At 45.9% G+C, this 23113-nt stretch overlaps 1 protein-coding gene across 7 annotated transcripts; it reads left to right on the top strand.

The window, feature by feature from the left end:
* Positions 1 to 324: 324 nt before the first annotated feature.
* On the top strand, positions 325 to 21628 carry RBM4 (RNA binding motif protein 4). Of its 7 annotated transcripts, XM_055267350.2 has the most exons (5): positions 330 to 580; positions 703 to 1038; positions 1840 to 2263; positions 5580 to 6270; positions 8155 to 8300. In XM_055267350.2, the coding sequence occupies exons 3-4, from the start codon at positions 1852 to 1854 to the stop codon at positions 6260 to 6262; spliced, it is 1095 nt and encodes a 364-aa protein (XP_055123325.2). In that variant the 5' UTR covers positions 330 to 580; positions 703 to 1038; positions 1840 to 1851; the 3' UTR covers positions 6263 to 6270; positions 8155 to 8300. The 7 variants fall into 7 exon arrangements, with proteins under 7 accessions (XP_063499882.1, XP_063499892.1, XP_063499890.1 ...); XM_063643812.1 differs by lacking the exons at positions 5580 to 6270; positions 8155 to 8300 and adding an exon at positions 19319 to 21628 and having other exon boundaries at positions 325 to 580; positions 703 to 897; XM_063643822.1 differs by lacking the exons at positions 5580 to 6270; positions 8155 to 8300 and adding an exon at positions 12165 to 12360 and having other exon boundaries at positions 326 to 580.
* The last annotated feature ends 1485 nt before the right edge of the window (positions 21629 to 23113 follow it).

The raw sequence follows: 23113 nt of genomic DNA on the forward strand, positions 1-23113 counted from the left end.
TTTTTTCTCAGGGTGGGGTCGGGGTATACTTTCAGTCTCCATGGTCACACAAAGGTTTCTTCATCGCGGACCCTGGGAGGCTGGTTCCCAGAGGGAACTTGTCCTCAGCGTCTCCTGGACAGTGCAGCCTCCTGCCGGGCCTACTTCTGGAAGGCCATTACAGAGGTCCTTTCACCACCTGTGAGAGGTTTGATTTTGGGGGAGCTCCGGGACTCTGAAGGCTACAGTGTGGACTACTGGCCCAAGGAGAAGGTTGGTTTCCTGAGGTGGTGGTGGTGGTGGTGGGTGGGTGGGTGGGGGGGGGTTCTTCGCTGTTTTTCTTCCCTGGCATGTGCCTGCATAAGCTATTTCCACAGCGTCCTGGCCGCGAGAGGGGTGGTGCTTGGGAGGTTAGAGGGAGACACCTAGAGTGAACGGCAAAATGGAGCGCGGAATACTGTCTGGCTGTGCACGTGGAGGTGGCGAAATGTGGAAGCTTAACGAAGTTGGCGCCATGAAGCTAAAAGACAGCTACCCCAGGACTCTAGCTCGCTCCGCCTAATGGCGGGCCGCACCCCGCCGGCGAAGCTCACGTTTGTAGGTCCGCCCTCACGCTGATCTCTTGCCCAATCAGCGAGTTCGGCTTCGCGAGGTTGGTGCCCATTGGCTTTCGCATAAAAGCTCGGAGGTTACAGACGTTTCCACCTCTTGCCGGCCTCTTAGGTAATTGGCGTCCGTGGTAACCAATCAGGAAGAGGATCTGCGGGAACGCCGGCCTTTTACTTTCTTGAGTGGCCAATCCGGTTGTAGGCTCACCTCCCCCCTCTACCCAGAGCCACTGCTGCGGCCGCCGCCATTTTAGCGTTTTGTCAGAAGCGTCCGCGCCGCGAGGAGGAGGCCCTTCTGGTTTCTGTGCGGGTGAGACTCCGAGCCCTTCCACTGCCTTTCTTATACTCTGTTAAATCTTCTCTCACTCCCTTGGGCTTCGGGGGTGTCCTGGTGGGTTCGCAGCCTCCACACCCGTCACTGAGAGCCGACCTCAGTCCTCGGCATTGCGCGGTAAGCCGGGAGCAGCCCTTCCCCCACCGCCCCCTGAGAATACCTTGCTTTTTTCCCCCCACCCTGTCCCGCGCCCGACGTGGCTCCTCTTGGAAGCCTCGAGATTTCCGCTGAGATAACCCCCTTTCCCTTATACCTGGCAATTACATCCCCGTTTCGGGAATTTCTCGGGCCGTGAGACATCGTCTGGTTAATGAATCTGAAGCTCTCTTCCGTGGCCACGCATTTCAGTGTTCGGCAGGAGCTAGGACGGTGCCCCGAGAGAGGCGTTCCCCACTCCAGTACTTCCTTTATCTTCCACTCCTCGCTGTCTGATCCGAGTCGCGCGTTCACTACTTCCAAAGGAAACTCAAATGTAGCTATTACAAGGCCCATTTTCCCGGAAATGATGGCTGCTTTGGTTCCTACGTGAGGAAAAGCCTGTTGATAATTTCAGGCAGGCAGTTAGCAAACCTAGTAGACTTTTGTTTTCTGTTGTCCTCCTAGTGGATAGAAAAGCCCAGTACCCCCATTTCTTCATATGCTGTTCATGCCCATTTCTGTTGCAAGGTATCGGTTCTTACCAAACCCTTTGTCTACTAAGGACCTCCCTATTGCAGACGTCTTCTTATTCTTACAGGTTCATGGCGGCTACTATAGCAGGCCTTAGTTCACTCCCACCTCCCTTTGATTATTGTGTGGAGGTGTGTGTGCAGGCGTGTGAGAGAGAAAACTGGAAATATACATTAGAGTGAAAGTCGTTTTTTATGAACGAATGTGGGCCTGAGGTCTTTTGTCATATGTCTTGTTTTTCTCTCCCAGGCTCTTGTCAGGATGGTGAAGCTGTTCATCGGAAACCTGCCCCGGGAGGCCACAGAGCAGGAGATTCGCTCACTCTTCGAGCAGTATGGGAAGGTGCTGGAATGTGACATCATTAAGAATTACGGCTTTGTGCACATAGAAGACAAAACTGCAGCTGAAGATGCCATACGCAACCTGCACCATTACAAGCTTCATGGGGTGAACATCAACGTGGAAGCCAGCAAGAATAAGAGCAAAACCTCAACAAAGTTGCATGTGGGCAACATCAGTCCCACCTGCACCAATAAGGAGCTTCGAGCCAAGTTTGAGGAGTATGGTCCGGTCATTGAATGTGACATCGTGAAAGATTATGCCTTCGTACACATGGAACGGGCAGAGGATGCAGTGGAGGCCATCAGGGGCCTTGATAACACAGAGTTTCAAGGTGAACCACCCTCTTTGGGTAGAGGGCTGAACACAAGGCTATGTGCAGAAAATGGTTGAATAAGTAAAAGGAGAGGTTTGGTAAAGATAACAGCTGTTGGCTGGCTGGTGACAAAGAAATAAGTATGGGTGATGGACTTCTTAAGATGTAGAATGCATGGGACTTAGGGGCTTTACCTTAGGCAAATGTCTCCTGGAGAAAAGCCACTCACCTTTTATTTGGAGCCCCTACGGCTTTTGTGCTTATCAGTGCAGAAATCCTTTTCTCTGAAGGCTGTCTGAGTTACTGGGCCTTTTTTATTTTTTATTCTTTTGTAGTAGAGCACAGTTCAGAGTTCCTCACTCTGAATTTATTGCCCTCAGCACAGGATCAGAATTCTGCATTTTACATGAAGAACCTCGCAAAAACATGTCAAGCAACATTTTATAGGAGCAGAATCTTTGTTAAGCTGTCCTACCTTACACAAACTCTTTAAAGGGTTACAGTTCTTGTTGCTTTTATATTATACCTGTACCAAGGGATTGTATTTTGAATATAAGGCCACTCTAGAATTACAAGGCTGATTTTAGGACTTCCTGGGGAGGAGGCACTGGGGTTTTAGGGGCAGTAATGACTGTCTTTTCATTGGTTTGGGGGGCTGGACTTTGTAAGATTTTGGTGAATAGAGCACTTAGATTTGTGTTATCTTGGAGTCTTAACCAAATGAATTTTTCGTGCCTGGAGGGCAGCATGGGTGATGATGTGGATTGTCACTTCATTTGGAAGCATCTCAAATGCCCAGCATTTTGAATGCCTACATGTTGCTCAAAGGAAATGCTTGTTAGAGCATTTTGGATTTTGAATTTTCAGATTTGGGATGCTAAAATGGTACGTATAACGCAAATATTCCAAAGTCTGAGGTCCGAAGCAACAGTGGCAGTTCAGGGGTGGTGATCATGGTGAGTTGCTATCTGAACTCTTCTCTCACCTCCTTTGGGTTCCCAGTATCAGAAAGAGCGTGTCCTTTTTTAGCTTAATTAAGCAGGACTGAACAAAAACAATAAAAAATAAAAAAAGCTTTATCCAAATTATGGAGTATTCCCGTGACTTCTTGCTATATTTCAAGCCTGTGTTCTGACAGTGTAGTTGCCGATTCTTTTTCTGGGTGCTCCCCTTGTTAAGAGTCATTACTGCTGCCTTTGGCGTCCATTTGCCTTAAATTGGGCTTTTTTAGAGCTGAGGGTCTGATCATTATTTCCCCTAGTAATGGATGCCCTGTGTCATGGGCATTGCTGTGCATTAGTAAAGAAAAGTGACACAGGTCTCTCAGGTCTAGTTTGCTTTTTTTTAATTGGCAAGTTGAGAATTATTTTGTCAACAACTTAATTGAGAGCAAAGGCTGCTCTTGTGGAGGGTTTGTGGTGTGATACCTAATTTTTGGACTGTTTCGCACACTTTAGCCCAGTCAGAAGAGGTGGTGTCTGCTTGTAGCAGTTAGGTTTAAGGAGAGGACAGTGTGGTCTTGATTCAGGACAAATTATCCTCATATAAAACTCTGGGTGTCTGAACCCTAGGTCCCATGACACTACCCTATGCTTAGTTATTTTTACCTTATTTTATGTAATATTGGCGTTTCTCATTTCTTAATGTTCTGGTATAGTTACAGATGTTTATTGATGAGCAGCAATTATTAGGGTGGTCTTTTTTCCTTTCTGTTTCTCAGTGTTGGGGATCTTCTCTATTGCTTGCCCACTTAAAATCTCTTTTAGATTATTTTTTAAAATTTAATTTCTTTTTCTGGCATTAGAACCAACAGATCCTTAGATTAAGGTGTTTATTAGTGATCTTTATGTCTGGAATGTGCACAGTTGCTTTCTTAGTTGCACTTGTTTTCTCTGGTTTTGTTAGGTGCCAAAGTGGCCCCCTGGGCAAATGCCAGAGACAAGCTAGCACTTTAAGGCACTAAGTGCATAATTGCATATCTACTCTCTTTTAATAACCTGCAACCTAAACTTCCAGCTGTGTAGACCTTCTTGATATTTTGTTCCTTCCACCCCTGTTTCCCTATTGTGTTTTCTGGTCTCCCAGAATCTAACATGAATTTTGCAAGGAAAATTGTGTGTTTACCACTTTCTCTAATGTTAGAGGATCCATCTGTTGACTCTCCCTTGCTTTTGACCATTTACTGCTTTGACAGGTATATGTTTAGGTGCATCATAACCAGTTGCATCGGGAAGTTTTTGCAGGATTTGGATCTCTTCTGAATTTTGCTTACCAATACGCTGGTAGATCATGTTAGGTAGAAATTGCTTCTGTAGAGACTTACTAAAACTTAGTTTTAACTTTTCTAGAAAAGTTTCTGCTTTTATTACGTTTTCAGAAGTAATACTTTTCCAGAATGCAAATTTTAATTTTCAGGAAAAATATTAGATGTATGTTCTTAGTTAGGCTCTCAGATATGTAGTTTCAGGAGAAGTACTTTAATTCTGCTTAAACTGAGCAGTTTGATCCACTGACTAGTATAACTAGTTATTCTCCACTTTCGTCAGCCACCTTTTCTTCCATGTTTTTTACAGTATTCTAAAATTTCAGGCATTGAGAACAATCTGTCCTGTTTTTGCTCTGTTTGCCTTTGACCGTAGTAGAGGGTCACTAAAATTAACTCTCAGATTGTAAAGAATCCTCGTTAAAGCAATGATCAGAACCAGCAGTTTAAAGGGCCCAGTTAAGGGAGAAGGCTGTCCTTCAACTTGTTGTGCCCCTTTGTCTCCGCAGTTCATGAGGGTTTTTCCAGAGATGTACTTTGAAATTTGCTTGCCACATTCAGCTGTGGATTGAGTCTAGATCATTTTTTAATAGTGGTGATTGATCATTGGAGTCTTTTATTCGATTCTTTTAAATTTTTGGAGGAGAGTGGAAAACTGGCCTTTACTTACATTCCCTTAATGAAAATCCGTCTTGCTAGTAAGGATTGGAGGTGTCAGAAAAAACTTGGGCACTCTTTCTTTCTTTGACTTCTTTTGACTTTGAGCCGCTGTTTGGAGATGATTTTTACCTGTTAGGAGATGATTTGAGCAAGAGTAGTTTTATTTCTTAAGCATTTAAACTATTGTTATAGCTGAAATATTTCTTCATCTAAGTGATCTTTGCCTGAAATCAGGTCATTATACTGAATCTATATGTTGAGTCTTTTTTTTTTTCCTTTTTATCTTTTCGTAAAGATGAATCCTGCATTAGAATTGTCTAGATAAAGCCATTGCTATGACCAGTGTCTGGGGTAGGGGCTGGGGCTACGACTAAGAGTGATAGCAACCCTTCTTGCGTCTGTTTCTTCAAGGCAAACGAATGCACGTGCAGTTGTCCACCAGCCGGCTTAGGACTGCGCCCGGGATGGGAGACCAGAGCGGCTGCTATCGGTGCGGGAAAGAGGGGCACTGGTCCAAAGAGTGTCCGATAGATCGTTCAGGCCGCGTGGCAGACTTGACTGAGCAATATAATGAGCAATACGGAGCAGTGCGTACGCCTTACACCATGAGCTATGGGGATTCATTGTATTACAACAACGCGTACGGAGCGCTCGATGCCTACTACAAGCGCTGCCGTGCTGCCCGGTCCTATGAGGCAGTGGCAGCTGCAGCTGCCTCCGTGTATAATTACGCAGAGCAGACCCTGTCCCAGCTGCCACAAGTCCAGAATACAGCCATGGCCAGTCACCTCACCTCCACCTCTCTCGATCCCTACGATAGACACCTGTTGCCGACCTCAGGAGCTGCTGCCACAGCTGCTGCTGCAGCAGCAGCCGCTGCTGCTGTTACTGCAGCTTCCACTTCATATTACGGGCGGGATCGGAGCCCCCTGCGTCGCGCTACAGCCCCAGTCCCCACTGTTGGAGAGGGCTACGGTTACGGGCATGAGAGTGAGTTGTCCCAAGCTTCAGCAGCCGCGCGGAATTCTCTGTACGACATGGCCCGGTATGAGCGGGAGCAGTATGCCGATCGGGCGCGGTACTCAGCCTTTTAAAGCTTGAGGTGAGAGGGGTGGGGTGTTCCCTCTTCTGGTTTTGCCATCCCTCCTGCAGCCTAAAGGGCTCCAATTAGGCTGCCCTGCTTGCTTGCTTTTGCAGGGTTAGGGTAAGGTTACTAGGATGGCTCACAGGCTAGAGAGAAGTCCTAACTGCTTAACTTTAAAATACGTGGAGTTCCTTGGCCCTCATGGCTATTTTTCAGGGCTTCTGGTAGTGGGAGTCAATTTGATTCTATTTGTGCCTAGAAAAATAAAGAATGATGTGCTGGTGAATCTTGGGTCACCTATGTACTATACTATAATTGAACCTTACCTGGGGACCCACACATTCAGGCTCAGGTGTTTTGTTTCTTAGAGCCTTTGTTAAGTTTCCTAGGTGTGTGACATTCCTAAGGTCTTCAAGTTTCCTGTTCTGTTTTGTGCTGTGTGAAAGTTCTGATATGACCCCTGATGATAAAGTCCATAACTGTAGTTAACTGGTCATCACTGCTCAGGTCCCAGTTACTAAGAAGACTACCAAAATGGCATCATCTTAATCTTGAAGCGTATTTCTGACATTCCTGAACGGTTCAACCCTTATGAGTTTTATAGAACTTATTTGATGGTAAGTTGGGGTAGAGAGATACAAAACTTACTTTTATAAAGTTCCACAAGGAAGTCTGGGCATAGATGCTAACACTCACCTTCTCTGCCCAGCTCAGATTTATTCCCTGAATAGAGTGCCCACTCCATTGCTATATCTTTCAGTCTGTCCTATAACAGCCTAGCCTGTCACTTAGGGTTTTTTTTTTTTTTTAAGTAACTATTCCCACAGTTTTAGTTTTGATATCATCTGCTTTCTCAGGGTATATGTTTTAAGAATGCAGGCACACCTGTTAATTTTACTTCTTTGGTAATGTTGAAATCCAGGGTTGGGAGCTTTGCCATAAGCAAATCACTCCCTTCTTCATCTTCTCACTAGCTGTTTTGGGCATTTAATACTCTTGAGCCAGCAGCTCTACCCTGAGTCCCCTGGCTTTTTCCACTGTCATACATTTTGAGCCCCATGATCCATTTGGCTCTACTTGAATATATTCTCTTCTGATACTTGCCAGCTTTGGGCTCTAGGTGTTTGAGATTATTGTACTTAAGGGTAAATCTCAATGCCCTTCGTTTTGAATAACTCCCAGTGTGTCCCAGACATTACCATTGATCCTTAATTATAGTAACAGTGTGTGACTGATAGATAACTGTCATCTTTGCAGTTAGGGCAGAAGGTATGTGGCTTTCCCAGGGTCATTGGGTAGGCAGTCACTGATTGGGCTGGAAAAGAGACTTCAGTGACTTGATGCGTAGCTTATACATGCCCTTCCGCACCTTCTTTCCAAAGTTAGTTTCTTCCCTAGTTGGAATTGGATGTCCTCAGGTCTTAAAACTTGTGCAGTTGATGCTACTTTTATCTAGACTTTGAATGATTTTTAACTCGGACCTTGGCAGTAACTCCTAGATAGAAAATACTGTTAATTTTTTTTTTTTTAACCTCAGGGAGCTAATTGGAACCATTCCATTTTTCCTGTCCTCTGCTGACATCTTGTGATGTGGAATTACCTTCTCTGAGGAATGCTAATGTTAACATCATCAAGAGCAAGGAATGTCTCTTTGCCTACTTTTATGAAACAAGATATACTATTAATTTAAGACCTTAGTCTGAGATTGTTTAGCCTCCCCAGTTACTCTCTGGCCTTCAAGCTCTTTTCATTGTTAGAGATCACTGTGATACTGGGGAAGAAGGGTACAAGTAAACTTAAAAGGAGTGTCAAGTTATCAGACTTTGTAAAGATGTTGAAGTTTTAAATGGGAAAGCCCTTTTGAGCTTTGCTGTAAAGCCGCTGTATTGTGCTCTCTTTCAGGTGGGATGTGTGTGGGCTGAAATTCCGAGCTGCGGTTGTGCATGAGAATACACCCTTCGTGGTACCCCATCTCCGGGACGTTCTCGGCTCTGTGCGTTCAGTCCCTCAGGAACCGTGGACCTTAATTTACCTTGCTAAGTTCAGACCTTCTCTTCCTTTCCTTTCCTCTCCTGCCCATTTTCCTGTTCTTCTGTCCTTCAATACTTCTGTAGCTTCCCATTCATGTTCTGTTCTCCCAGCAGGCCTCATTGTGTGCAGAAACTGTGGTGGGGGCTGTGCTGTCTCCTCCCTGCCTCCTGCCTCCTGCGGCTGTTGGATTTGGGAATGACCTTGGTGAGAGTCTCACTGCTCCAGGGTCTCTTTTTGGTCCAAAGGCTAGACCTATAGAGTTGGATCACTTTTTTTCTTTCCGGTGAAATAAATGGTTTTTCAACTTAGGGTATGTGTGCTTTGAGAGACTTCTTGCTTGGGCTTGTTTGGGGGTTCATTTGTACCTTGAAAGGGGAGGGTGTAAAGTTTTAAGATACTCAGCTTTGGGTGAACGTCACTGTAGTTATTTTGTTTATTGTAAATAGGACTTGTAGGTGCCAGAGGAAAGAGGTTATACAGAAGCCCAGGCAGGCAGCCTTATTCTAATGAAGACTTTTCCCACTGGTCCACCTTTGTTATAAAACCAACTACTTTTAGTTTAGAGATGTAGCTCTTCTCTTCTAGAGAAACAGTCACCACCTTCCCTTAAGACATTCCATTCACCCAGTCAGTGTATCTAGCTTAACTTAATTTCCAGGGAAAAGGAGAGGTTTAGGGGAAGAGGAAGTCAGTTTTCGCTCTTCGTGCCATGTGAAAAAAATGAAGCTGTGGCTCCACGAGTACTTTGCCAACTGTAGGCCAGTGACATGTGTTGATGCCTTTTGCAATCTATTTGTTTAGCTCTGCCAAAATCCAAAGAATGCCTGAATGGTCCCACTAGCACCTCATTACTTGGGTTTACAGCCTTTAAATCATAGGCATGGAGAAATGACCCAACATACGAGGCTTTAGATACCTTGTTGAATGATGGGGCTGAGTGCAAGAACTGCCGCCTCTTAGCCTCACGTTTTTCTTGAAACAGTTATTTGTCTTCCATATGTTTGGTCTGTACCTTCTTGCTCCAGTTTCTACAGATACAGGACTGTGTCTAGTTAGAGCATTTCTCAGAATCATTCAACAAATACTGAGCACCTACTGTATGCCAGGCATTACCCTTTCAGGGAAGTCAGGTTATGATGATGGGGAGATAAAGAAGCTGGTCTTTACTTTTAGGTGGTTTCTCAGATTTTTTTTTTTTAATTAATTGCTTCCTCCTGTTAGATTCTCTCTAATCATAGATGACCAAGATTTGAACAGCTCTATACAACATGTAATTTATTGAATATTTTTGTATGTGAAGCCTGTGCTGGGTGTTTCATGTGTTCTCATTTAATCTTCCCAGCAAATGTTTTTCCATTAGTTTTTCCTTTCCTGGCTGGGTTGGTTCTCTGCCATTTCTCTTGGAGGGTCGTACATACCTACTTTGGTTTCTTTTTCTCTAAAGGACAGACCCACCACTGAACGCCATTTTTACTCTTGTCAGTATACCCTTTGATCTGATGGGTAGGGTTGGCAAATTTCAAACATTGGAGACTAACAGTATTCATTGATTCAACAAATATTTTATTGAGTGATACTCTGGAAGGTGGTGTTTTAAGTGTTGGGGATACATACAGTTCTGGAGCTTCTATTCTGAGGGAGGAGACAATGCAGAAATGTCAAGTAGAGAATTCTGTTTAGATGGGGATGGTCAGTGAAGGATTTTCAGAAGTGACATGATAAACATGGATATGGTATATTTTTGCATTACAAAACTAGTTAAAATTTTAACTCCGGCCAGGCATGGTGGCTCACGCCTGTAATCTCACCACTTTGGGAGGCCAGGGCGGGTGGATCACGAGGTCAGGAGTTCGAAACCATCCTGACCAACATGGTGAAACCCTGTCTCTACTAAAAATACAAAAAATTAGCTGGATGTGGTGGCACGCACCTGTAATCCCGGCTATTCAGGAGGCTGAGGCAGCAGAATCGCTTGAACCCAGGAGGTGGAGGTTCCAGTGAGCCAAGATTGCGCCATTGCACTCCAGCCTGGGCAACGAGCAAAACTCCTTCTCAAAAAATTATTTTATAAAATAAAATTTTAACTCCTTGGCCAGGTGCAGTGACTCAACGCCAGTAATCCCAGCACTTTTGGAGGCTGAGGCAAGCAGGTTGTTTGAGCTCAGGAGTTCAAGACCAGCCTGGGCAACATGGTGAAACCCTGTCTCTGTAAAAAATTAAAAAATTGGCCAGGCGTAGTGGCTCACACTTGTAATCCCAGCACTTTGGGAGGCCGAGGCGGGCGGATCATGAGGTCAGGAGATCGAGACCACGGTGAAACACCGTCTCTACTAAAAATACAAAAAAATTAGCTGGGCGTGGTGGCGGGCGCCTGTAGTCCCAGCTACTCGGAGAGGCTGAGGCAGGAGAATGGCGTGAACCCGGGAGGCGGAGCTTGCAGTGAGCTGAGATCGCGCCACTGCACTCCAGCCTGGGCAACAGAGCGAGACTGTCTCAAAAAAATTAAAAAATTAGCTGGGCATAGTGGTGCGCATTTGTGGTCCCAGCTACTCCAGAGGCTGAGGTGGGAGGATCACTTGAACCCAGGAAGTCAAGGCTGCAGCGAGTTAAGATCAGGCCACTGCACTACAGTGTCTCAAAATTTGTCTCAGAAAAAAAAATTTTTCTGCCAGGCACGGTGGCTCACGCCTGTAATCCGAGCACTTTGGGAGGCCGAGGCAGGCGGAGCATCTGAGGTCAGGAGTTCTAGACCAGCCTGGCCAACTTGGTGAACCCCCATCTCTACTAAAAAATACAAAGGTTAGCTGGGCATGGTGGCAAGTGCCTTAATCCCGGCTATTTGGGAGGCAGAGGCAGGAGAATCCTTTGAACCCGGGAAGTGGAGGTTGCAGTGAGCTGAGATTGAGCCATTGCAATCAAGCCTGGGGGACAAGAGTGAGACTTCTCTCAAAAAAAAAAAAAAATTTTTTTTTTTTAATGATTCTATTAGAGCAAGTCATTTTTGCTTTCTGCTTTGAGATTCTGATCTCCCTGTAACAGACAACGTAAGAGTAGTTATTTCATGACTCAGAATCTGGCCTGGCTTAATGCTATATTAATACTAGATGCTTTTGCATTTTCTCTTTTTTAAACCATTTATTGCTTTTGTTTTTGTTTTTGTTTTTGTTTTGAGACAGAGTCTCTCTGTTGCCCAGACTGGAGTGCAGTGGCATGATCTTGGCTCACTGCAGCCTCTGCCTCCCGTGTTCAAGTGATTCTCCTGCCTTAGCCTCCTGTGTAGCTGGGATTACAGGCGCCTGCCACCACACCTGGCTAATTTTTGTATTTTTAGTAGAGATGGAGTTTCACCATGGCCAAGCTGGTCTCAAACTCCTGGACTCAAGTGATCCACCTGCCTCCTAAAGTGCTGGAATTACAGGCATGAGCCATCATACCTAGCCTTAAACTATTTATTGACTTGTTGAGAGGAGAAACACTTTATCAAGAACAATGGCAGCTTAGGCAACATAGGATCCCATTTCTAAGACGATTTTAAAGTTAGCTCTGTGTGGTGATACGCAGCTGAAGTTGCAGCTACTAAGAGAGGCTGAAGCGGGAGGATAGTTTGAGCCCAGGAGTTTCAGGCTGTGGTGAGCTGATTGTGTCACTATACTCCAGCCTAGGTGACAGCAAGACGAATTATTTTTAAGAGGTGATTTGAAAAGATTGACTATAACTCACTGATTTTCAACATTGATGTATTATGAAGTTGTTTTTGTCTATGCTTCCAATCAAGTGTATCTTTGAGTTGAAGCCATGTAGTTGGCTCTGTGTAATTGACAAGGTTATGCTGCCACTCCTTAGGAGTAATAAAGTACTTTTTCTTGCTTTTTGTTTTTTAGACATCTAGCTCTGTCACCCAGGCTGCAGTGTGGTGGCATGATTGTAGCTCACCGTAACTTTGAACTCCTGAGCTCAAGGGATCCTCCTGCCTTGGCCTCCCAGAGTTTTTGCGTGGATTATATGTGAGCCACTGCGCCTGGCCAAAATGTAGTTTTTCAAGAGTAATGCTTTAATAAACTGATTTTTTCCCCCATAGCATTTCACTGTTCATTCTCTCTAGTAAATGTCTAGCTGGCTTTGTATTTCACTAGGTACTCCCTGATTTCCTGCAATTAGGTTACCATGTGGCGAATACAAAGATGAATAGGGCATTGTGCCGGTCCTCACTGTGCCTCCACAAGCTGCTGCTTGTCTGGGCCTTGGGTGTACAAATAATTGGTATGTCCTTGGAAGTCAGGTCGGGGTGGGAATGGTCATACTATTTTGTATTGATGACATGTGCCCCGGCCTTGTTCTGCATGGGTCAAAGGACCTATGAGGGCAGAGTTTTCAGGGTGATCTTGGAGTTTAACTTCATGTTAACCCTGTTAACTTTGCTTTTAAAGTTTTCCGGCCAGGCATGGTGGCTCAACGCCTGTAATCCCAGCACTTTGGGAGGCCAAGGTAGGCAGATCACCTGAGGTCGGGAGTTCAAGACCAGCCTGTCAAACATGGAGAAACCCCATCTCTACTAAAAACACAAAAAATTAGCCGGGCATGGTGGTGGGCACCTGTAATCTCATCTACTTGGGAGGCTGAGGCAGGAGAATTGCTTGAACCTGGGAGGAGGAGGTTGCAGTAAGCTGAGACTGTGCCATTGAACTCCAGCCTGGGCAACGAGAGTGAAAGTCTGTCTTAATAATAATAATAGGCCGGGCGCGGTGGCTCACACCTGTAATCCCGGCACTTTGGGAGGCCAAGGCAGGCGGATCACGAGGTCAGGAGATCAAGACCATCCTGGCTAACAAGGTGAAACCCTGTCTCTATTAAAAATATAAAAAGTTAGCTGGGCGTGGTGGTGGGCGCCTGCAGTCCCAGCTACTTGGGAGGCTGAGGCAGGACAATGGCATGAACCCGGGAGGTGGAGCTTGCAGTGAGCCAAGATTGTGCCACTGCACTCCAGCCTGGGCAACAGAGCTAGACTCTGTCTCAAAATAAATAAGTAAAATAATAATAATAAATTTAAAAATGAGCCAGTCATGCTACTCAGGAGGCTGAGATGGGAGGATTGCTTGATGCCAGGGGCAGAGGTTGCAGTGAGCAGAGATGGTGTCACTGGACTCCATCCTGGGTTACAGTGGGATCCTGTCTCAAAAGTTTTCCAGGCATCCTCAAAATTGGGGTTGTTTTGGGTGAATGCTAAATTAAACCAGGCTCCTTACCCTAGAGCTACACATCAGTACTAAAGTAGACTCGTGGGGGATGGAGTAGAGTGAGAGAGATCATTGATCATTGGCACTAGTATTAAGTGCTGTTTCAAATTACCCAGGTCAGTTTGCTCTCAGTACTTTTGTGTTCTTACACATGATCTCATTCTGAGGTAAAGGGAATTCCCAGGATGATGGTGATGGGAAGTCCCAGGACTCCCTTTCTGCAGTGGATTTGGAGAACAGTAGTCCAGGTTGTAGCAAGAGAAAGTACACTTTTTTTTTTTTTTTTTTTTTTGAGGTGGAGTCTTGCTCTGTCACCCAGGTTGGAGTGCAGTGGCGTGATCTTGGCTCACTGCATGCTCCGCCTCCCGGGTTCATGCCATTCTCCTGCCTCAGCATCCCAAGTAACTGGGACTACAGGCGCCCGCCACCACACCTGGCTAATTTTTTTGTATTTTTAGTAGAGACAGGGTTTCACCGTGTTAGCCAAGATGGTCTCAATCTCCTGACCTCGTGATCCGCCCGCCTTAGCCTCCCAAAGTGCTGGGATTACAGGCGTGAGGCACCGCACCCTGCCAACATGAGGATTTTTTTAGTCTGTTTGAGCTGCTGTAACAAAAGACCATAAACTGGATGGCTTATACACAACAGAATTTTATTTCTCAACAGTTTTGGAGGCTGGGAAAGCCGAGATCAAGGCCGTGGCAGACTTGGTGTCTGGATTCTGTCTTGAGTTTGCAAGGCAGGAAGGGTGAGGGATTTCTCTGGAGTTTCTTTTATATAAGGGCACAAATCCCATTGATGAGGGCTGTGTTCTGTGGCATAATCACCTCTCAAAGGTGTACCTAATACTTTCACCATGGGGATTCGGATTTTAACATTAATTTTGGGGGGACACTCAAAACTATAGCAGGATTCAACTGTGTGTGATATTTACCTAGTTATGATTGTAGCAACTCTGAATATTGTAATAATCTGATGAAGTGGGGATGGGTGGGTAATATGTGTAAGAGCAAAACTCATAGAAATGAGGAAATTTTTTTTTTTTTTTTTTTGGGTCGCCCAGGCTGGAGCGCAGTGGCACAATCTCGGCTCACTGCAACCTCCGCCTCCCGGGTTCACGCCATTTTCCTGCCTCAGCCTCCCAAGTAGCTGGGACTACAGGCGCCCTCCACCACGCCCTGCCAATTTTTTTGTATTTTTAGTAGAGATGGGGTTTCACCGTGTTAGCCAGGATGGTCTCGATCTCCTGACCTCTTGATCCGCCTGCCTTGGCCTCCCAAAGTGCTGGGATTACAGGCGTGAGCCATCACACCCGGCCGAAATGAGGAAATTTTTAAAAGTGGCAAATGGATTATGAACATCTTATTCAGAAATAAAGGTAAAAAACAGCTAAAAAGGCAAAAGCATTTGATTTCTGGGGAAGGTGGGGCAGGGGACTTTTTGAAGCCTTAATATTTGCTTTGTTAAACCATGTTCTTGCATTATTAAGTTTTGTCATGCAACAACTCTGTTTTGTCAAGCCAGATTATGATGGCTTAACATGAGTGAACCTTCCAGCTTCTCACCAGATGCAAATCTGACAGGAATAGGGACTTGTGTTACTTTATGGCAGGTAAATAGCACCCTTCAGATACAAAATTGGGATGGTTTTGGGCGTGGTGGGGCATGTCTGTAGTCTCAGCTACTACAGAGGCTGAGGTGCAAATATTGAGTACAGGAGTTCCAAGGCCAGCCTGGCCAACCTAGTGAGACCTGACCTGTCTGAAACATACACCCCCACCCCCACCCCCACCAAAACAGGGATGGTGCTTCCTGTCCCTTAAGGAGACAAGACACCAAAGGAGAAAGTACTTAGCTAGTGATGAGTGAATTGAGCATTTTATTACTGCTCTCATTTTTGTCTTAAGTTGTCACAACAGGGAGGCTGAGTACTCTGTCCACTGGGGGCTGGTGCTTCCATTGAGGGTTGTGTGTGCCTGCTGGTTTCTTTGAGTTCCTCTATTCAACATCAGAATTGTTTGTATTCAGATATGCAACAAGATGGGACTTCTCAGTTTCACAATGTAAGGAACATTGACACCAAACTGAGTTTGGGGCTTCCTTTGTACAGTTGACCATTGAACAACAAGGGTTTGAACTGTGCAGGTTCACTAATACATGGATTTTCTTTTGCCTCCGCCGCCCCTGAGACAGACAGACCAACCCTTCCTCCTACTTTTCCTCAGCCTGCTCAACATGAATACTATCAGGATGAACACCTTTATGATGATTCACTTCTACTTAATGATTTTTTTTTTTTTTGAGAGGGAGTCTTGCTTTGGCACCCAGTCTGGAGTGCAGCGATGCGATCTCGGCTCACTGCAACCTCTGCCTCTTGGGTCCAAGCAAATCTCCTGTCTCAGCCTTCCGAGTAGCTGGGACTATAGGCACATGCCACCACGCCCAGCTAACTTTTGTATTTTTAGTAGAGACAATAGGGTTTCACCATATTGGTCAGGCTGTTCTCGAACTCTTGACCTCAGGTGATCCACCTGCCTTGGCCTCCCAAAGTGTTGGGATTACAGGTGTGACCCACCGCGCCCAGCCTTTTCTTTAGCTTTTATTGTAAGAATACAGTATACATATAACACACAAAATATGTTAATTGACTTATGACCTGTAAGGCTTCCAGTCAACAGCAGGCTACTAAGTTTTGGGAAGTCAAAAATTATACGTGGGTTTTCTTTTTTCTCTCTCTCTTTTTTTTTTTTTTCTGAGACAGAGTCCTGCTCTGTCGCCCAGGGTAGGGAATCACACTTTGAATATATGCCTCAATTAAAAAGGCAAAAATTAAGCAGGGCACAATGGCATGCACCTGTAGTCTCAGGTACTTGGAAGGCCGAGGTGTAAGGATCGCTTGAGCAGCCCAGGAGTTCAAGTCCAGCATGGACAACAGCAAGACTCTCTAAAAATATTACTTATTTTAGAGATAAGGTCTTGCTCTGTCATCCAGGCTAGAGTGCCACGGTGTTATCTATCTCACTGCAGCCGTAGCTCCCAGGCCCAAATGATCCTCCTGTCTCAGCCTCCCAAGTACTCAGGATTACAGGCATATGCCACCAAGCCCTACTATTAAACAAATTTTATTTTCGAGACAAGGTCTCACTTTGTCCCCTAGGCTGGAGTGCTGTGGTGCAAACATGTCTCACTGCAACCTTGATCTCCCAGGCTGAAGCTATCCTCTCACCTCAGCCTCCTGAGTAGCTGGGACTACAGGCCCGCACCACCATGCCCAGCTCAATTTTGATTAATTTTTTTTTTTTTTTTTTTTTTTTTAGAGACAAGGTTTTCCCATGTTGCCCAGCCTAGTCTTGAACTTCTGCGCTTAAGCGATCCTCCTGCGTCAGCCTACTAAAGTGCTGGGATTACAGGTGTGAGCCACTGTGCCCAGCCTACAGATAATTTCTTTTTTTTAATTTTTTGAGATGGAGTCTGTCTATGTCACCCAGGCTGGAGTCCAGTGGCGCCATTTCAGCTCACTACAATGTCCGCCTCCCGGGGTCAAGCGATTCTTCTCCCTCAGCCTCCTGAGTAGCTAGGATTACAGGCGCATACTACCATGCCCAGCTAAATTTTTTTTTTGAGATGGAGTTTTGCTCTTGTTGCCCAGGCTTGAGTGCAGTGGCGTGATCTCGGCTCACTGCAACCTCTGCCTCCTAGATTCAAGTGATTCTCCTGCCTCAGCCTCCTCAGTAGCTGGGATTACAGGCATGCACCACCACGCCTGGCTAATTTTTGTATTTTTAGTAGGGATGGTGTTTCACCATGTTGGCGCTGCTGATTTCGAACTCCTGACTTCAGGTGATCCACCCGCCTTGGCCTTCCAAAGTGTTAAGATTACAGGCGTGAGCCACTGCACCCGGCACTTCTTTTTTCTTTTTTTTTTTTTTTTTTTGAGACAGGGTCTCACTCTGTCACCCAGACTGCAGTGCAGTGGGGTGATCTTGGCTCACTGCAACCTCCACCTCCCAGTCTCAGTTGATCCTCCTACCCCAGCCTCCTGAGTAGCTGAGACTACAGGCATGCCACTACACCCCACTAATTGTATTTCTTGCAGATACGGGTTTTCGCTATGTTGCCTACGGTGCTCTTGAACTCCTGGGCTCAAGCGATTCTCACCTTGGCCTCCCAAAGTGCTGGGATTATAGGAATGAGCCACTGTGCCCGGCCTGGGCCTCTTAAAAAAGTGAGATTTGAGCAATGAGTTGAATTAGATGTAAGTTAGCAACAGGTATCTAGGGGAAAAGTACGCCAGGTAGAGAGAATATCTTGAGCAAGGGTCTCAAGGTGGGAGTGTTCTAATAGTAAGGAGGCCAGTGGCAAGAGGGAGTGAGAGGAGAGAGGAGCAGAAGAGGTCAGGTAGTTAGCAGATCTAGTAGTTAATCTTCTAGGGCCTTTCTGGCCTTCACTCTGAGTCAACTAGTCTTGTAGGTTTTTAAGCAGTGTCATAATGTGATTACTTTTTTAAAAAATCAGCTCTTCTGAGTTTTTTTTTTTTTTTAAACACCCTTTCAACCCAGTTTTTTCTGACTCTGGGAAGAACCAGGAAGAGACGGCCCTGAAGTATTCTTTTTTTATTTAGATGGAGTTTTGCTTTTGTTGCCCAGGCTGGAGTGCAATGGTGCAATCTCAGCTCACCACAACCTCCGCCTCGCGGATTCAAGCGATTCTCCTTCCTCAGCCTCCCAAGTAGCTGGGATTACAGGTGCCCACCACCATGCCTGGCTAATTTTGTATTTTTCTTTTTTTAGGCGGAGTCTCTCTCTGTCGCCCAGGCTGGAGTGCAGTGGCACAATCTCAGCTCACTGCAAGCTCCACCTCCTGGGTTCACGCCATTCTCCCGCCTCAGCCTCCAGAGTAGCTGGGACTACAGGCACCTGCCACCGCGCCTGGCTAATTTTGTTTTTGTATTTTTAGTAGCCGGGCTAATTTTGTTTTTGTATTTTTAGTAGAGACGGGGTTTCATCATGTTAGCCAGGATGGTCTCGATCTCCTGACCTTGTGATCCGCCCGCCTCGGCCTCCCAAAGTGCTGGGATTACAGGTGTGAGCCACCGCGCCTGGCCTAATTTTGTATTTTTTTAGTAGAGATGGGGATTCTCCATGTCGGTCAGACTGGTCTCGAACTCCCAGCCTCAGTTGATCTGCTCACCTTGGCCTCATAAAATGCTGAGGTTACAGGTGTGAGCCACCGTGCCCGGCCTGAAGTATTATTTTCAAACAATAAAATATACCAATTTTGAAAACAATTTGGCACATTGTGACAATGTACTTTTTTGCGGGGCCTTTTTTTGTGGTTTTTTTTTTTTTTTTTAAAGATGGTGTCTCACTCTATTGCCCAGGCTGGAGTGCAGTGACATTATCTTGGCTCACTGCAGTCTCCACCTCCCGGGTTCAAGCGATTTTTGTGCCTTAGCTTTTTGAGTAACCGAGATTATAGATGCCTGCCACCATGTCCGGCTAATTATTATATTTTTAGTAGAGACGGAGTTTCACCATGTTGTCCAGGCAGGTCTCGAACTCCTGACCTTAGGTGATCCACCACCTTGGCCGCCCAAAGTGCTGGGATTACAGGCACAGTCGTGAGCCACTGTGCCTGCCCAGTTTGACAATGTACTTTTGATAACTGATGGTTACAATCTTGTTCCCATTGTTGCAATCAAAATACAGAACATTTTTGTCAGCCAAAAAGCCCTTGTGCCCCTTTGTAGTTAATCCTCAGCCCCGATCAATTTTTTAGTCTTTTTTTTTTTTTTTTTTTAGGTGCGGTCTTGCTCTGTTGCCTAGGCTGGAGTACAGTGGTATGAGTATGGCTCAATGCAGCCTCGACCTGAGCTGAAGTGGTCCTCCCATCTCAGCCTTCCAAGTAGCTGTAACTACACAGGTATGCACCATTGCACCTGGCTAATTTATTTTTTATTTTTATCTTTTGGTAGAGATGGGGTCTCCCTATGTTGCCCAGGCTGGTTAGGAGCTCCTGGCTCAAGCTATACTCCTATCTCAGCCTTCCAAAGTACTAAGATTAGGCCGGGCGCAGTGGCTCACACCTGTAATCCCGGCACTTTGGGAGACCGAGGGGGGTGGATCACTTGAGGTCAGGAACTCGAGAGCAGCCTGGCCAACATGGTGAAACCCTGTCCGTACTAAAAATATAAAATATTAGCCAGTTGTCGTGGTGCGCACCTGTAGTCTCAGCTACTTGGGAGGCTGAGGCAGGAGAATCACTTGAACCCGGGAGGTGGAGGTTGCAGTGAGATGAGATAGCACTACTGCACACTAGCCTGGGCGACAGAGCAAGATTCCATCTCAAAAAAAAAAAAAAAAAAAAAAAAAAAAAAATTTATAGGCATGAGCCACCTCGCCTGCCCCCTCCCCCACCTTTTTTTTGAGACAGGGTCTTCCTATGTCACCCAGGCTAGAGTGCTGTGTTCAACCTCCGCCTCCTCCCGGGCTCGAGCAATTCTCCCACCTCAGCCTCCTGAGTAGCTGGGACCACAGGCGCATGCCAGCATGCCCAACTAATTTCTGTATTTTGTAGTCGTGGTTTTGCCATGTTGCCCAGGGTGGTCTTGAACTCCTGAGCTCTGGCCGTTTGCCTGCCTCAGCCTCCCAGAGTGCTGGGATTACAGATGTAAGCCACCTCGCCTGACCCTTTTTTTAATTTTCTTTTTTTGTTGTTTTGAGATGGAGTTTTGCTCTTGTTGCCCAGGCTGTTGGAGTGCAATGGCACGATCTCGGCTCAGTGCAACCTCTGCCTCCTGGATTCAAGAGATTCTGCTGCCTCAGCCTCCCTAGTAGCTGGGATTACAGGCACGCACCACCACGCCCGTCTAATTTTGTATTTTTAGTAGAGATGGGATTTCTCCGTGGTGGTTAGGTTGGTCTTGAACTCCTGACCTCAGGTGATCCGCCTGCCTCGGCCTCCCAAAGTGCTGGGATTACAGGCATGAGCCACTGTGCCTGGCCTAGCCTGACCATTTTTTTTGTTTTTGTTTTTGTTTTGTTTTTTTTTAAATGGGCAACTAGAATAGGCTCAGAGATTCCCTGAAATCATTGTTAATTGTCACAATTTAGGGGGTTTCTCCCACCAGGGATGTGGCTAAACATCCTCCAATGCACAGGAGGGGCACCTTTCCCAGTTATCAGTAGTGCCAAGTTTGAAATCCTCTTCAGGACTTCATTCATTGCTTTGGCTTTGTATACCATCTGGAGTTGTGCTCTTCAGTGTGGTAGCCAGAGCCATATACAGTGCTGTGAGTACCCAATACCTATGGGATTTTAAAAATTAATATGATAAGCCAGGCGTAGTGGCTCACGCCTGTAATCCCAGCACTTTGGGAGGACAAGGCGGGCAGATCACTTGATGTCAGGAGTTTGAGAACAGCCTGGGCAAGATGGTGAAACCCCATCCCTACTAAAAATACAAAAATTAGCCAGGCGTGGTGGCACGTGCCTGTGGTCCCAGCTACTTGGGAGGCTGAGACAGGAGAATTGCTTGAACCCGGGAGGCGGAGGTTCTAGTGAGCCAAGATTGGGCCACTGCACTCTAGCCTGGGCAACGAGCAAGAGTCTCTCAAAAAAAAAAAAAAAAGAATATATTCATTTTTTAATGCTCATTATATGTTGAAATGATCATTTTTGCACATATTGGGTAAAAATACATTAAAATTGTTTTTGTTTTTTTCCTAACCACTAGACTATCTGGGGAAAATAAAATTAATACAATTTAATTTCACCTGTTTCAGTTCCCTATGTGGTTTGCATTTGTGGCTCACATTGTATTTCTATTATGTAACACTGATCCAGGTGCTAAAGACTCTTGATATCTCCAGTTTGAAACCTCTCTTCTGTGCTCAAGATTCAGGGATCTGGAGACCTAGTTTACATTTCTTCTTGGTTCTTTTTTTTTTTGAGATGGAGTCTCGCTCTGTTGCCGTGGCTGGAGTGCAGTGGCGCGATCTTGGCTCACTGCAAGCTCCGCCTCCCGGATTCAGGCGATTCTTCTGCCTCAGTCTCCCGAGTAGCTAGGACTACAGGCACGTGCCACTACACCTGGCTAATTTTTGTATCTTTTTTTTTTTTTTTTTTTGAGACGGAGTCTCGCTCTGTCGCCCAGGCTGGAGTGCAGTGGCGCGATCTCGGCTCACTGCAAGCTCCGCCTCCCGGGTTCACGCCATTCTCCTGCCTCAGCCTCTCCGAGTAGCTGGGACTACAGGCGCCCGCCACCACGCCCGGCTAATTTTTTTTGTATTTTTAGTAGAGACGGGGTTTCACCATGTTAGCCAGGATGGTCTCGATCTCCTGACCTCGTGATCCGCCCGCCTCGGCCTCCCAAAGTGCTGGGATTACAAGCGTGAGCCACCGCGCCCGGCTAATTTTTGTATCTTTAGATACAAAATTTAAAGACGGGATTTCACCATATTGGCCAGGCTGGTCTCGAACTGACCTCGGGTTCCGCCCGCCTTGGCCTCCCAACGTGCTGGGTTTACAGGCGTGAGCTACTGCACCTGGCTGGTTATCTTAATACACCTCAAACTTGGTATATCTGAGATAGAGCTCCTGAGAGTCCCCACTCTAAAATCATTTCTCTTTCAGTCTTCCCTTTTTTTTTTTTTTTTTAATTTTTTGAGATGGAGTCTCACTCTGTCGCCCAGGCTGGAGTCCAGTGGCGCAATCTCGGCTCACTGCAAGCTCCGCCTCCCGGGTTCACGCCATTCTCCTGCCTCAGCCTCTCTGAGTAGCTGGGACTACAGGCGCCCGCCACCACGCCCGGCTAATTTTTTGTATTTTTAATAGAGACGGGGTTTCACCATGGTCTCGATCTCCTGACCTCGTGATCCGCCCACCTCGGCCTCCCAAAGTGCTGGGATTACAAGCGTGAGCCACCGCGCCCGGCCATCTCCTTCAGTCTTCCTTATCCCATTCTCTCTTCCAGCCAGATTCCTGGTAGTCATTCTTACCCCCTCCCCAACCATTAGCAGCTCTTGATGATGTTTATATCACATGTTGCCTCTTTTCTCCATATCTTTGCCACAGCCATAGTCTAGACCATGCTGTCCTCTCCCACCAAGATGACTACAGTGACCTCCAGGTCCGTCTTTTTCTTACCCTTAGGTCTTCAAAGTATTCTCCATTTAGTAGCCAGAATGATCTTGTGAAATGTAAATCAGGTAAATCAGACGTTCCTTTCGTTACTTAGAACCTTTCAGCAACTTCCCATTTTATCTAAAGTAAAATGCCAAATCCCTTAGTTTGCCTTTCCTCTGTCACACTTTATTATCTCAGGCCCTTTTCCCTGCTTATCTATCCTTTTCTGACCATACTGACTCTCCTTTCAGATCCTTGTATACACTGAGCTCTTTCTTGCCTCAGGGCTTCTTTTTTTTTTTTTTTAAATCTGAAGGGACCTTTCTCTTTACTGCTTTAGAGCTAACTTATCCTTCAGGTCTTAGCTTCAGGATCAAGTATCAGAATGCCCTCCCAAACCACCTGTAGCTTAGTAGATATGTCCTCCCATTATTCCCTGCCATTGGACCCATTTTGTGTAATTTGTGGTAC

Source organism: Symphalangus syndactylus, chromosome 1 (genome assembly GCF_028878055.3).
Source record: "Symphalangus syndactylus isolate Jambi chromosome 1, NHGRI_mSymSyn1-v2.1_pri, whole genome shotgun sequence".
In the NCBI taxonomy this organism is placed as follows: Eukaryota; Metazoa; Chordata; class Mammalia; order Primates; family Hylobatidae; genus Symphalangus; species Symphalangus syndactylus.

Bases quoted from the DNA above. Each gene is read 5' to 3' on its own strand.
- RBM4 (XM_063643801.1), top strand. From the start codon at position 1,852: ATGGTGAAGCTGTTCATCGGAAACCTGCCCCGGGAGGCCACAGAGCAG. The intron at 2,264-5,579 runs GTGAACCACCCT...TGTTTCTTCAAG, and splicing joins TGATAACACAGAGTTTCAAG to GCAAACGAATGCACGTGCAG.